Source organism: Monopterus albus, unplaced genomic scaffold (assembly GCF_001952655.1).
Source record: "Monopterus albus unplaced genomic scaffold, M_albus_1.0 scaffold138.1, whole genome shotgun sequence".
NCBI classification, from domain to species: domain Eukaryota; kingdom Metazoa; phylum Chordata; class Actinopteri; order Synbranchiformes; family Synbranchidae; genus Monopterus; species Monopterus albus.
Window position 1 is genome coordinate 621,348 of NW_018128018.1, and position 14,189 is coordinate 635,536.

Genomic DNA, 14,189 nt, shown 5'->3' on the forward strand with positions numbered 1-14,189 from the left:
ATTCCTGATAATGCATGCTTAGACTTTTGGAGAAAGGCCACAGTCGTGTGCTGCCATCTGCAGCTGTCTATATGGGACAGAGCGCTCTCTCTCTCTCTGGCTCTCTCCCTTCTCATTTTCACTGAGTGTTCATGTGCATTTGTAATAAATGATCTTGCCTTCCTGCACTCATGCCACCACTTTTACTTGTTAGCTGGAATCAGTCAGTGGTTTGTTTCACTGACTTGATCTGGACTGTACGCCACATTTCAAATATCGGACATGGAAACAACACTCTTACTACAGTTTATGTGTGGTGAAGGTCAAATAAATGATTAATCTGGTCATGACCAGATGCTTGACCAAGGCAAGTATTCAGGTCAAATTTATTTTTTGTCTATGTTCTGATTTTGTCTTTTGGTTTTCGCTACAACCCCCACACACAAGACATCATCATGAAATTATAGGGGATTTCCACTAGAGGACTGTACTGAAACATGTCAAGCTGATTAACGCATGTCACTGGCACTGCGTGTGTTTCTACTACACTAGGCCTGATTTGGAGGTAAGGTCCAGGAGCTAAATTCCAAACCTCCAAAATACAAAATTGACCCAACACTGATGTAATAATATAAGAACTGAACAGGACCGCAAGGGGGGACAAGGTGCATGCACGCAGAGCAGTCACAGGTGATTGTTAAATATTCGCCTCCTCACACCTCATGCATTAGCATTACAAACACCGTGTGTAAACACAGAGCTGTATGTGTGAGAAAGGAGCAGCCCCTCCCTCCTCTGACAGACAGACAGAGAGAAAATCACACTGATGATTTAAATTTGGTATGTTTTTATGCCAGATGCAACCCTCTCTATTTATCCGGGCTTGGGACTGGCACAGAAGTCACTGGCTCACGACCCCTGTGGCTGGATTACACACAGAGCGAAAATACAGTGGAAAAACAAAGCAGGATGGGTAAGGGAGGTACTGGGTCTACAGCTCGCTAGGGTCCAGTAGTGGAAACACAGCTTTAGTAAACTGACATACAGTATGTGTACTGCTCAGCTTTAGCTCTTCAGAGTGAGACAGAAGAGGCACTTCATGTGAGCAGAACATTAATTGGTTGGACACTGTTGGTCAAGTTGGCGCAATTGTCTGTGGCCCTTCTCAATATTCGCTTCTCTATGGAAAAATGCCCCAGTGTACACAGTGGGGAAGATTTGAAGTCTCTCTCACCACCACTGGCGAAGATACCGGCATAGCTCCGCCATCCTTTTATCCTTTTTATCCTTAAGGTTGAGTCGGTGTGTAACTCTGCTAAAACAATGTCGGACTCCGTAGTTTTCTCTGGACCCCTACCCAATGTGACCAGTGATGACATGTTTAGCCGCATGTCGTCATTCAACGGCTGGCTGTCTAGGTGGTGCCCAGAAAATAACGTGGGCTTCATAGACAACTGGAAAACATTTTGGGGAAAACCTGGTCTGATTAGCAGAGACGGCATTCATCCCACTTTGGGTGGTGCAGCTCTTTTATCTAGAAATCTGGACGAGTTTGTTTTACAACCTAAATTATGACAACCCAGAGTTGAGTCCAGGATGCAGGGTCGCAGTCTTACACGCCTCTCTGCTGTCTCCTTGCAGCTGCTACCCACCCAACGCTCCCAGTACCCCATAGAGACTGTGTCTGCCCCCCGCCCACCTAAATTTTCAAACTGCTTACTTCCCAGAAGACCACACGGGAAAATATTGCATCCGGCCTGAGAAAGGGGCTTGCTAGCTGGGATCTCCACAAAGAGAACCTTGTCTGCATTACGACGGAAGACCACACATAACGATGCAAGTTAGCCTGCAAGTATCTTTGTGTACCAGCCACAAGTGCAGCCTCAGAGCATCTGTTTAGCACTGGAGGGAATATAGTGACTTGCACTCGCTCGTCCTTAAAACCAGCAAAAGTGGATATGCTGGTTTTCCTAGCAAAAAACCCTGTGATCAACAGAGAACCTCCCAATAGGATCACTATGGCTGGAAATGCTATACTCATTGTGTGCATCTTATATTAGTGTTCATACTGTTTTTCTCTTTTAGGATTTAATTAAACATTACAGTTCATATATAACATTTAACTTTGAGGTGCCTAAATAGTTCCGAAGAGGTACAGTCAGATTCTGTCAGCGCTGCTCGGCGGCCGCTGCCTCTCTTCCGCCTTTCTCTCCTCTGTTCTCTCGACCTGCGGGATTCGCACCTCAGCCGTGGTGGATTCATTTGTTGGTGCACACAGCTGGGGTGCATCCCGATGATTACCTGTCCTCCTTATTTATACCTCTGGCAGACGCTTCGTCGTCGCCGGAACATTAACCTAACCTAACCTAACCTAACCTAACCTAGCCTAACCTAACCTAACCTAACCTAGCCTAACCTAGCCTAACCTAACCTAACCTAACCTGCATACCCCGTAACAGACATAATGTCATGGTATGCATTATACATCATTTTGTTTTCCACACTGACAGTTCCTGTGCTGTGGATTTCCGTTTTCCTTCGCCTACCCTCCTGGTTGGCTTGTCTGTTCCCTTGTCCGTTCTGATCCTCCTCCTCTCCTGGTTCCTGCCCTTACCCTGTCTACTCCCTTGGTCATCCTGTTCTCCTCAGCCATCTTTGCTGAGCCCTGTTGTATGTATTCATTGACTATTCCTTTTGTATCCCCACCATTTTTACTAGGACCTGGGTCAGCAGTCTTGAGTCCAACGGACTAAATCATAACATGTATTGAGTCTTTTCTTGTATCATCACTGGATGGATGAGTCGTAGTCAGTTTTTATATTTTTATTTCATTTTGAACCTCTAAGCATTTCTCAGTTTATCTTCTGACAGAAGGGCATGATGGGAAACAGACATGGACAGCATGGAAAGCAGTGGCCAGCCACTAACCAATAACCTGCAATCAATAACCTTTTATCAATAACAACAAGATACCAGAACTATAATAGGAAGAAGACAAACCATGCTGTTATTACACCCGGAGAGACAGAGATGGTGGTGGATGCTGTTGTCATGGGAACTAGAGCCCAGTGGTTGCTATGATAACAGACCCCCACAGTACTGTGAAGTCAGTTACCATGGCAACATTCTACTCCAGTAACCCAGCAGTTACTATAGGAACAGCTCAGAAGACTGAAAAAAAAAAGAGAGGCCTATCATGCAACTACATGACATCCCGTCTAGTCCTCCTTTGATAGGATCCTTAACAGCTCCTGTACTAGAAATGTGTTTGTCCACATTTGGAAATATTTAGTCTACATGCCCAAATACTCTTGTTAATTTACTTCATGCAAGCTTCTGCATCAACAGAAGACACCTGTTCGAACAGAAGCAGAGCTGAAAATCCTGACTGTCTCCATTGTAATAGCATTGTCAGATTATGAGAAAATGTGCCCTGGGGCACAGACAGGTGATAGGCCCCCACCGACACAAGAACCCCAGGTTGAAAGAACAACTACAAAGACACAAAACAATGACAAATGGTGCATCTTTTTGTGGTTATTTTGAGTCCCTGTGGTGGTTTTATTTCTGTCTGCTGTCGTTTTGTCTTTCACCAAGCTCTGCGACAATCACACAAGAAATATCAGTCAGTTCAGACAGTGGCTCTGGTCCAGGGGCCCTGTCCTGTCAGGCCCTTCTCCTGTGCCCAGTTTGCCCATTCAGTAATCCATCCTTGAGTAACAGCAGGCATTAACGTGACCGCCAGAGGAATCAGAGACTGACATGGTTTGAAAAGGTGAAGGATGTTTGATCAAGAACTACACCCACACCAGGATTAAACCAGAAAGAAAGTTTAAAAGACATGGAAAGAAACATAACCCATAACAACACTTTGGATTTAACCAGACAAATAAATACCAAATCTGGACAGTGAAACACTGAGAGTGACTCGTTCATTTCATTTGGCACAAGCAGAAGTTCAATAAAATGCAGAAACTGTAAGGCAAAACATCTGAGTCCTCTGTAGACCAGAAGATCAACAGTCCACTGTGACAGAACCAGCTCTAACCATATAGAACCAGTTTAAATTGCCTGCAGTGGTATCTAGTTGCCAGTGGTTTCATACTGACTGATTTTGTGACAGCTGACTAGTAAGACTCTAACTGGTCCAACTGTCTGTTTATCCTGGTGATGACTGGTTATAACTAGACATGTGCAAATCAGCTTACTTCACTGACAGTATGCAACCAACTACATGACGTGTCATAGCTGCACATTATCACACATTTTTATTAGGAAAATAAACAAGTGTGGTTCTAGAGCAGATTTAGGATTTTTTAAAATCTGATTTTCAACATGATCACACTCTAGAACTTAAAATGGCAATAGTTTGGAGTGAAATCATTGGTTTAGAGCATGCAATCTGTGGATTCGCTCACAAAGACAAAGCAAATTCATGCAAAACGTGTGCAATAAAAAAAATAAACACTTTGTTTACATTACGCATTAATTTTTTGTGGTCATTTCTAAGGTAGAGGCAATTAAAACATTTGAGTAAATGCTTAAGTTGTTCTTTTGAAAAATCACACAACCACAAATTTCAAAGCTAAATGCATTTCAGTCACGTTGTCATGTAGTTGCATTCATCTCCAGTTATAACCAGCTCAAACTAGAGTAACAGACTGTAACTGGTTACGAACAAACATGTGGTATCCAGACCAAACAACAAGAAATACTTAAATACATAATGCAGATTTGATATATTAGCCAACAACTTCATAGCTCTGTATACTGAATACTGAACAGTTTCAATACGTGCTTTGGTACATGACATGAAAGTGCACACTGGACTAATACAACACATCACTGTTCAACTGTATCATACACACACTGGTCAGAGCCAGCCAGGACCAGTCAGGACCAGTCTGCAAAGATCTCTGGTAACAGAAAATAAAGGTAAACTCATACAAAGGAAGCTAAATTAGCACCAAAGGCTGAAAAAGAAACCACTCAACATTTTTCAACACATCAAAACAACTGATGGTGATGGGAACAATAAGGCTGAGTTACTGGCCATTTCCTTCCACTGAGGGAGAAAAGGACAACACACCACTGGAGTGAGCTTTAAACGCCAAAGACGCACTAAAAACATAGTGTGACAACCAGAGCCACACACAGACTGAGCACCAGGTAGTGACGGAGGCAAAAGCTAAAGAAAGAGCTCAACATTTTCACAAATCCAGTTTTCAAAACATTTTGTGATCCAGAGTCACATGTTTCAGATGGTTACTCTATCTTAGCACAAAGACTGGAAGCAGGGGCAGATTGTTAGCCTAGCTCAAACACAAGGAAAAAATTCACTTTCCAGCAGACTGTTAAGGATTTCATGTTATGTTAACCAATCACTGCCATGTTGTGTTACACTTTTAGCGTTCCATTAAAAACAGACTAAATACTGCTAGCTTACAACAGAAAGGAGTAATCATTAACCATTTAGCCAAAGATTATATTAGCATTGTGCTTTAATGTCTTAGTTTAGAGCATTGGGGAGGCGACAGTGGTGCGGTGGGTAGAGCAGTCGTCTTCCAACCAGAAGGTTGAAGGTTTGAATCTCGGTGCCAGCAGTCCGCGTGTCAAAGTGTCCTTGCGCACGGAACGCTGCAATTGCCCCCGACAGTTAGAGCAATTAGTTGAGGTGGCGCCGCAGATAGCTGCCTTTGGTTCTGTACCGGAAACAAATTGCTTGTGTGTAACATACTTGGCCAATAAAGGTGATTATCCTTATCCTTAAACTGCATCATCTCATTCAAAGTACAGAACATGGCAGCTAAATGCTAAAGGCTGTACACTAAGTAGTACTAGTGTGACTTGTGGATATTAACAGGATCACTGCCATATTAGCATTGACAGTAGCTCACAGTTAGTCTAGTTCTATCAAACAAGAAAAACTGTAAAACATTCAACAGTATTTTATCTTTTCAGCAAAGTTCTGCCTACAAGACCAAACTGAGGGCAATGAGTGTTTCAAGGGAAACTGAATAAACCTTGGGTTTACAAGGATCATTAAATCAGACCTAATGTCTCCTCCTTGTTTTATAACTACTCAGTGATAATGACTTAAAACTGCTGATTCCTAGTGGAAGTGTGTAACTGAGTTTTTGAAAAGGCTAACAGTTTCCCCCTTCTCCCAGTGTTAGTGCTAAGCTAGGCTAAACACACCTTTGACCCGTCTCTGTACTGTTCACACTAATGAAACCCACATTCATCTGAAATATCTGAAGAAAACAGAGAACAGCATGTTTTACTAAAATGTCAAATTGTTCCTTTAACCGTCATCATAGTTATCTGTTTATCTGAACTGGAGCTAACAAGGCCACCGCTGAACCCCAAACTGTCTGTTGGGCTCTGGCTGTGTAGAGGTTTGCAGAGTGTGGAGGAGCAGCAAGGGTTAACCATTGACCTTTACACAGTCACATGACCAAGGGTCACAGGAGAATAACTTATATTTACAAAAACTTAATCGTTTTCTTCTTGCATCAAATTGCATCAAGCAAAAATCAAACACAACCCAGACTCATAACAGAAATAACCAACAAGACATCCATCTTTTCAGTTTGTAGCATCAGAGATTCATTAGAATAATGATAATATGAATAATATTGGCTTTTTTTAAACTATCAAAACACTTTGTCCAAAAGCTGTTAAAGAGACAGAGATAAATACTGTACCACTGGAAGGAAACATGATAAAAACAATTAAAGTCTTCAGTTTTTCTTTTAAATTCAAATCACATGGGCTCTGTCTAATCGCTGGGTTAATTTCCAAAATCCAGGAAACTGACACCGGTGAGTCCATCAGACCCAGTTCAGTCTGAACTCACCAGAAACAGGGTTTACAATCCAGTCTGGTGTTTGGTTCCCCTCAGAGAGTTTTCACGTGTTTGTCTTTAAAAACGGCTTTTTGTGTCCAACTAATGATCCACCACCGCCCACCATCATCTGAGACAGGGATCCCCAGTGACCTGCAGGCGCCTGAGGTTGTTAATGCTGCAACTGACCGTTAGGCTATTTTCATTATAAAAATGTCCAAGATGATGTGAAATGTTTTGTTTTTTCCTGACCAACAGCCCCAAACCCCAAAACAGTAAAAAAACAAAGATATTTACATTCTGATTAATTTTCCGTTTGTCAGCTAATCAGTGAATCCACAGATAATTTCAGTTTGATTTTTATGCTAAGTGAATTTGTTTTTAAGTGTTGAAAAGTTCATTCATTTTTTTCTACCGCTTAGTCCCTGAACAGGGTCACGGGGGGGCTGGAGCCAATCCCAGCCGGCAATCGGGCGAAGGCGGGGTACACCCTGGACAGGTCGCCAATCCATCGCAGGGCTAACACATAGACGAACAACCACACACACGCACACACACACACTCCTATGGGCAATTTAGAGACACCAATCAACCTAAGCTGCATGTCTTTGGACTGTGGGAGGAAGCCGGAGTACCCGGAGAGAACCCACGCAAGCACGGGGAGAACATGCAAACTCCTGTGTTGAAAAGTTGAAGTTCTGAAACTAAATGTCAAAAGTCTTTCACTCCAAATGATGGACATTATGGGGAACCTTCTGATGTATTACATGACAATTATACACCACTGAGCACATGTCTGAGTTTGAAGAAAAATTTTGAGCTCAAAATCAAATCATAAACAAGTCAAGATTTGGCCTTTGTGAGAGTTGAACCTTTTTAACTAAGTTCATATTTACCATGATCTCTAATTATTTCAGTCAAAAGAAAGTCAGACTCTTGACCTGGATATCTTGACTGAGTATTTTTTTGTTTGTATCATTTCTAACCTTTGCTCGTGTTTTTTTTTTTCTGGCAGAAATGATCATCATCTGCAGTAACGTGGGAGGAAACTCTGGGATGTGGGGGGCGTCATAAGGCAGAGGAATAAACCTTAAATTCATAAAGAAAACAAACAGAAAATTAGTTAATGACTATCTTTATAATTCCTGTATAGAATGTCCAGCTTCCCTCTGCTTCATGATTCTGGTTTTGAAAAATCAGTCTAAGAAACTGCCGTCCCTGGTAGGCTAGTGGTTAAGGCACAACGCTCTTGCCACTGCGGCCCAGGTTCAAGTCAGGGTTGCATCAGGAAGGGCATCTGGTGTAAAACGTGCCAAATGTCAACATGCGAGTCGTCAGTGTGACCATTTGCTGTGGCGACCCCTAAACGGGAAAAACCAAAAGGAAAGAAACTGTGTGACCTCTCAAAACTGAATGTGGACGTTTTGACCAAGCAATATATTGTTTAATAACTTACGGATAAACTAATAATGAGTGAACATTGATAATTGAGATAAAATTAGCCCAAATGAGGCTTCTTCAGGACAGCCAGGAGGAACCAGTCAGACCAGTTCTTATAATACCTGCAGTTCCCTGCTTCACCAGCACTGGGGCCAGGTAAAACCAGTCCACACCTCAGGGCAGAGGCTGCTGGGAAATATAGTTTACCTCTAACTGAGAAAAACCAAAGGCAAAAAGGAGACTGGGGATTTTTCTTAGGATTAAAAGTTGAAACATCCATGAAGGACATTTAAATAGGACTTGTCAGCTCTTCAGTTTTTTCTTCAAAAGCCTCACAGAGTTTTTTCACTCTGACAGTTTATGTTGACGTACTGCTGATGTGCTTCAGCTCAGGGAACAGCACTGCTATGCTTTACTTTGTAAAAACAGGGAAGAATGTTCAGTCTTTCATTGGCGATGTCCAAGGTGAGGCAGCGGCAGCAGCATCACATTGGGCTGATGGTGACACCTCCGCCGGATGAACCGACAGAGATGGTTTGGGCTCCAACATGTTCTCATGTATCTGTTCTAGCTGTGTTTTCATTCAGAGACGAACAAAACAACACAACAGAGGTTGTTTGCAAGACCCTGGACCTGAGTCAGGTTGGGTCCAGATCAGTCCCATCACCAGACAACAACACTGAACCAATTCTGCAAAACCTCAGATTATGTTCTAAGTTTAAAGCTACAGTATGTAACTTAAGGTAGCATAGCAGGAACCTCCAAACCACCCCAGTCTGCTCTGCCCAGCGCTCCCTCTCCCTGCTCCGCTCCGCCACGCTCTGCCCAGCTCTTCACATATTTATAGGCACAAATGTTGCCTCCATTCAAAGTAAACTGGAACCTTAAATCATGCAAATAAACCATAAAACATTTGAGTTTGCTACTGGGGGAGCTCAGGTCTCTGTGGAGGAGCTAACCCCCCACCCCCAGCTCCCACAGTGTAGCTGGCAGAAAGCTCCTAAACTCTGTCCTGACTGCAGCTTTTGGTCATCGTCCCCTGCTTCCATCATCTGCTCTTGTCTGCTGCCCAGGTGAGACGGCGTGCATTTTAAACATGTTGATAGGGAGGGCAGAAAAGAGTTTCAGCAGCTTGTGAGAAGTGCTGGTACACAAGAAAAAGTATGCAAAATAATGAAATGTAGAAGTGCTATTATGGCGTACTGGTGAGTTCTGACCGACTTCAAGTACCGCTCATATCTCTGCACTGCTGCCAGTGCTGTTCATTGAGTCTGAACCAGCTCTGACAGCACCTGTCCATGTTAGGACATGTTTTGGAGCCGATTTATACAACAAACATAGTTAAATAAAATTACATACTGTAGCTTTAATTTTTTCGTTCTCCCTTTTTGCTAAACCTATTTATTGTAAGTGGCCTCCAGTCTGGTGTTCGTCAGGCACAGATCCTTGTGATGGGGACTCTGCAGCTCAGGACATGGACGCTGTTCTCCTCCTTGAAAACAAAAGTTTCTTCACAGCCCAGATGTACATTGGCTAAACGGACCTCACAATAACTGAGTTTGTGTGCGTTACTCAGTGAATTACATCTGACCATCAGAAAACTGGATCAGTGAACACGACTCTAGGACACTGAGGGATTAGGACAGGTGAAGCACTTCTGCTGATCCATCAGTAGACAAGTGTGGTGACTGAGCCCATAACTGTGACTATATATAAGTAGATTAAATGTGCTTTATGATTAATTAGATTATAAAAAAAAACATCCAATCAGAGAGCCTCAAACTGTTGTTGCCATGCAGTTTATTCATAATATTAAATCAGGTCATTTTGGGATTTGGATCAAATCTTGGCAATTAGACACAACTGTGATGTCACAGTTCTGGAGGAGGCATCTCCATAGCAACAACAGCTGAGGCTCATGGGTACTGTAGTATTTAGAGATACTGTGGTTTGTGTTCTGAGTTCTCTGTTGAAGGTTTACTGTGAGAATTTACAATGAAGACATTTGTAGCTGCCAAGCAGAGGCTCCGCCCACTTTACTTGAAGGTGAAACACAACAGAAGGTGAATAGAGACGCCATCTTGTGTTGACATCAGGGAGGAATCGTGCAAACAAAACACACAACTTTAAATACACAGAGGCCTCAGTGTGTGTTAAACATATTTTAGAAATGACTGTATGTACTGGTTTTGTACTGGTCCCCAGCAGGGACAGATCTTCATTTAAAGACCCCACCTTCATCATCACCATTGTTCCTCATCCAAATGAATCACGTTTGCTCCCTCTCCATCTCGGCTGCTAGTTCCTCCCCCTCCTCCTCCAGACTCTCCACAATTGGTCGATGGACCTCTTGAGGCTCCTCCCCCCTCCCAGCCCTCAACAGGACATCCATCCAACGCCGCTGTAGCTCCTCCCCCTCAGCACTAAAGTACAGGGTCAGGTGACTCTGGGAGATCTTGAATGTGTAGCGTCGCTCCAGACGGTCACATGACTCAGGTAGAGAGACTTCGAAGCCAATTAGAGGGACACTGCGCTGCGCCTTTACGTCCTGGTGGAGAAATAAGAAAAAACAGCTGGTCAGTCTCCATACCTCTCCTCAGAGCCCCTCTGGACTGCTTCATCTGTCACTTAGTCAGAACCCTGGGAGCCACATCAGGTACTGCACAGGACTTTTACAGGTGGGTGCTGACAGATGCCCTTTGTCCATATTGTGGCTGTGATGAGCACTGCAGCCTGCAGGCGGTGAACAACAAACCTGTGGCGCTCCATAGATGTAGAGCACCAGTGGCTCGTTCTCAGGAATGACGAACCAAGCCTTCTGCCAGCCCCGCCCCCCTCCTTTCTCCATGTGGTGAAGAAAACTACAAATCACACTGTTCTCTGCTGCCAGCGAGGCCTGTTTCTATGGCAACAAGATAGGAAGAGAGAATCCATTTTTGCAACATTCAACCTTTTTTATTGGGATGTGACACAGTGCTTTACAGCACATCCTGTGATGTCACAGTGATGTCGCTAACCTCCAGGATGGAGCGCCTCCTCTGGCTGCTGCTGGTCAGCATGGCAGGTGAGGGCGACACTCCCACTAGCGTGGTGTAGCAGTCAACACAAACACGGTTGGTCCGGTTGTTGTCATAAGACAGACGAGCACGAAACTCAGAACATTTCCCACAAACCACCTGGATTCAACACAGACAGACAGATGATCAGTGAGTCTGGCTGCATGTTTCTGACAATATGAATGTCTTACAAAGCGCAGACAAAGAGCCTACGTGTCCACAGGCTTTACAGTGGTGCCGTCTCTTGGTGATGGAGTTGAACGGCTCTTGACACTTCATACACAGAGTGACTTCCTTTTCTCTAATCGGAGTGGGAGCTCGCTTCCCCAGCTCCACACAGCTCTGTGAAAGGAACAAAGACGTTACCCTGGTGCGCCACTGGGACTCCAACACGCTGATCGCACCTGTTTACAGCTGTGTTTGTTACCGGGGAGTGTGGTGGTGTGGACTCATCATCTCGTAGGGAACAGTTCAGATGTCTGAAGCTCTCCACCGTCTGCTCATGTCTCTGGATGGTCGCCTGGATGGCCTGAACAAACACACACACTTAGCAGCATATTACAGTTCTCCAGTATTAGGCAGTGGTCATATAATAGCATAACAAATAAAGGCCAGGTAAAAGGCTTTGTTGTGTGTTAGACCAGAAAGTCTCAGTTTTCACTGAGCCTAGAGTGACTTCAGTCCAGGTGTTTCACTCATGAACACAGCCAGAATCACTGATGAACATGGTCAGTGCACACCTGTAACCACACCCACCAGTGATGTCATGGGGTTCTAGAATACACCTGTCCATCACTGAAGCAAGATGAAAAGTGTAACCATTTTCACAGCAAACACAGATGAAGAGGCTGTCTCTGAGGTGCAGAGATGAAGACTGTGCATCTACCTGGATCCAGTCTTTCTTCTCCTCCTCCGTCCTGCAGAAGCACAAACAAACAGGAAACCAGTCAGATGGCTGCTTGTCTTTGGGGAGGACTGGTTTCCAGTGATATGCACCTCACTGCTGGACCAAACTGAGAGACTCATTAATCCTAGTGTGTGTGATGACTATGGCTTTAAGTGACTGAATAGGTGCTGTTGTATAAATGTAACGTCTCTCTTGTCAATTTAGATCAGATTCAATTCAACTTTATTGTCATTACCCATGTCCAAGGCAACGAAATGCAGTTTAGCATCTAACCAGAAGTTCAATAACAGCAGTGAATAGTGTGCAGTATCTACAGTCTGTACAGTCAGAACTAATTTACTGATATGTACAATTGATATGTGATATGAACAGTGTGCAAATGAATACAGACCTGTATTCTGTGAGAATGTGCAAATTAACAGATCACTTCAGTGTTACAGGTAACAGAAGTGTACTGCATTAGTCCCAGGAGGAGAGATGAGAAGGGGTGAGGTGTGTGTAGTGGTATAGAAGAAGGCAGTGGGGAGTCAAAGGGGAACAGAGTTCATTAAGGAGACAGCTGTGGGGAAGAAGCTGTTCCTGGGTCTACTGGTTTTGGTGAAGCACCTCCCAGAGTACAGGAGGTCAAATAGTTTGTGAGCAGGGTGAGAAGAGCCCTTGAGAACGCTGCAAGCACATCGGAGACAGCGTTCCCTGTGGACACCATCAGTGGCTGGAAGTGGAGTCCTTTTGATGCGTTGGGCAGTTTTCACCACCCGCTGTAGCGCCTTGCAGTCGGAGACAGAGCAGTTTCAATACCAGAACTGTGATACAACTGATCAGGATGCTCTCGATGGCACAGCGATAGAAGCTCACCAGGATGGCTGAAGACAGGTGGTTCTTCTTCAGTGTCCTCAGGAAGAAGAGGCACTGGGGAGCCTTCTTAACCAGGCTGTGGGTGTTGGTGGTCAAGGACAGATCCTCTGAGATGTGGGTCCCCAGGAATTTGAAGCTGGAGACATGTTCAACAAACATTCTGTTAATATGGATGTGGTCATGTGTGCCTCCTTTCTCCCTCCTGTAGTCCACAATGAGCTCCTTGGTCTTGTCGGTATTAAGGAGCAGGTTATTATCAGCACACCACACAGCCAGGTGCTGTACCTCCTCCCTGTAGGCTGACTCGTCGTTGTTGCTGATGAGGCCAATCACCGTGATGTCGTCTGCAAACTTGATGATGGTGTTGGAGCCATGTACAAGCCTGTAGTTGTGGGTGAAAGGGGAGAAGAGGAATGGGCTCAGCACACAGCCCTGTGGTCTGCCAGTGTTGAAGATGAGGGTGGAGGAGCAGGTGTTGTGTGACCTAACATGCTGAGGCCTGTTGGTCAGAAAGTCCAGAATCCAGCTGCAGAGGGAGGTGCTGATCCAGGTCTCCAGGTTTGGTGGTTAATTTGAAGGGGATGACTGTGTAAAATGCTGAGCTGAAGTCCAATGAGATTTGGACCTCACTGTGTGTTCGTACCTGGCCTGCAGCTCCAAGGACCTCTGTTTTCCCGACACCAGGAAAGTCCTGGGAACAGCAACACTGCTGGCCTCCTTCAGCTGGAGAGGACAAAGAGACAAACTTATCAAGACAACAGCAACACCATGATCATGGTGAGAGCTCAGCAGCTCCCAGGAAATGTACCACTGGATATATGTGACAGGATTCCTGTTGGAACATAAAATCTAATCTTTGTCTGAAGGTTGTTTTATATTTGTATGGAACAGTCCATGAACAAACTGCCTCTGTCCAGTTCTAGATGTGTACAAATATCAATTAAAGATGCATTAATCAGTGGGATGGGAATGTTCTGCTCTAGCAGCAGGTGGCACAGCAAACTCTGGATGTAAATGTGCAGCGGTCAGCCAACACAGTGAAAGTTCCTCTAGAGCAGGATCATGACCCGACCCGAAGCAGCACAGCCTACCTGTGAAACCAGCA

General features: G+C 44.3%; 1 protein-coding gene across 5 annotated transcripts in view; it reads right to left on the reverse strand.

The window, feature by feature from the left end:
- Positions 1-7,430: 7,430 nt before the first annotated feature.
- Positions 7,431-14,189, reverse strand: part of fgd1 (FYVE, RhoGEF and PH domain containing 1) — a 28,326-nt gene continuing 21,567 nt past the window's right edge. For all 5 annotated transcript variants that reach the window (XM_020613816.1, XM_020613817.1, XM_020613814.1 and 2 more), the window contains 7 exons: positions 13,728-13,807; positions 12,209-12,239; positions 11,750-11,851; positions 11,536-11,664; positions 11,284-11,442; positions 11,022-11,168; positions 7,431-10,814 (listed from right to left, as the gene is read on the reverse strand). In XM_020613816.1, coding sequence (XP_020469472.1) covers positions 10,536-10,814; positions 11,022-11,168; positions 11,284-11,442; positions 11,536-11,664; positions 11,750-11,851; positions 12,209-12,239; positions 13,728-13,807 — 927 coding nt within the window. In that variant the 3' untranslated portion in view covers positions 7,431-10,535. The remainder of the gene's footprint in view (positions 10,815-11,021; positions 11,169-11,283; positions 11,443-11,535; positions 11,665-11,749; positions 11,852-12,208; positions 12,240-13,727; positions 13,808-14,189) is intronic.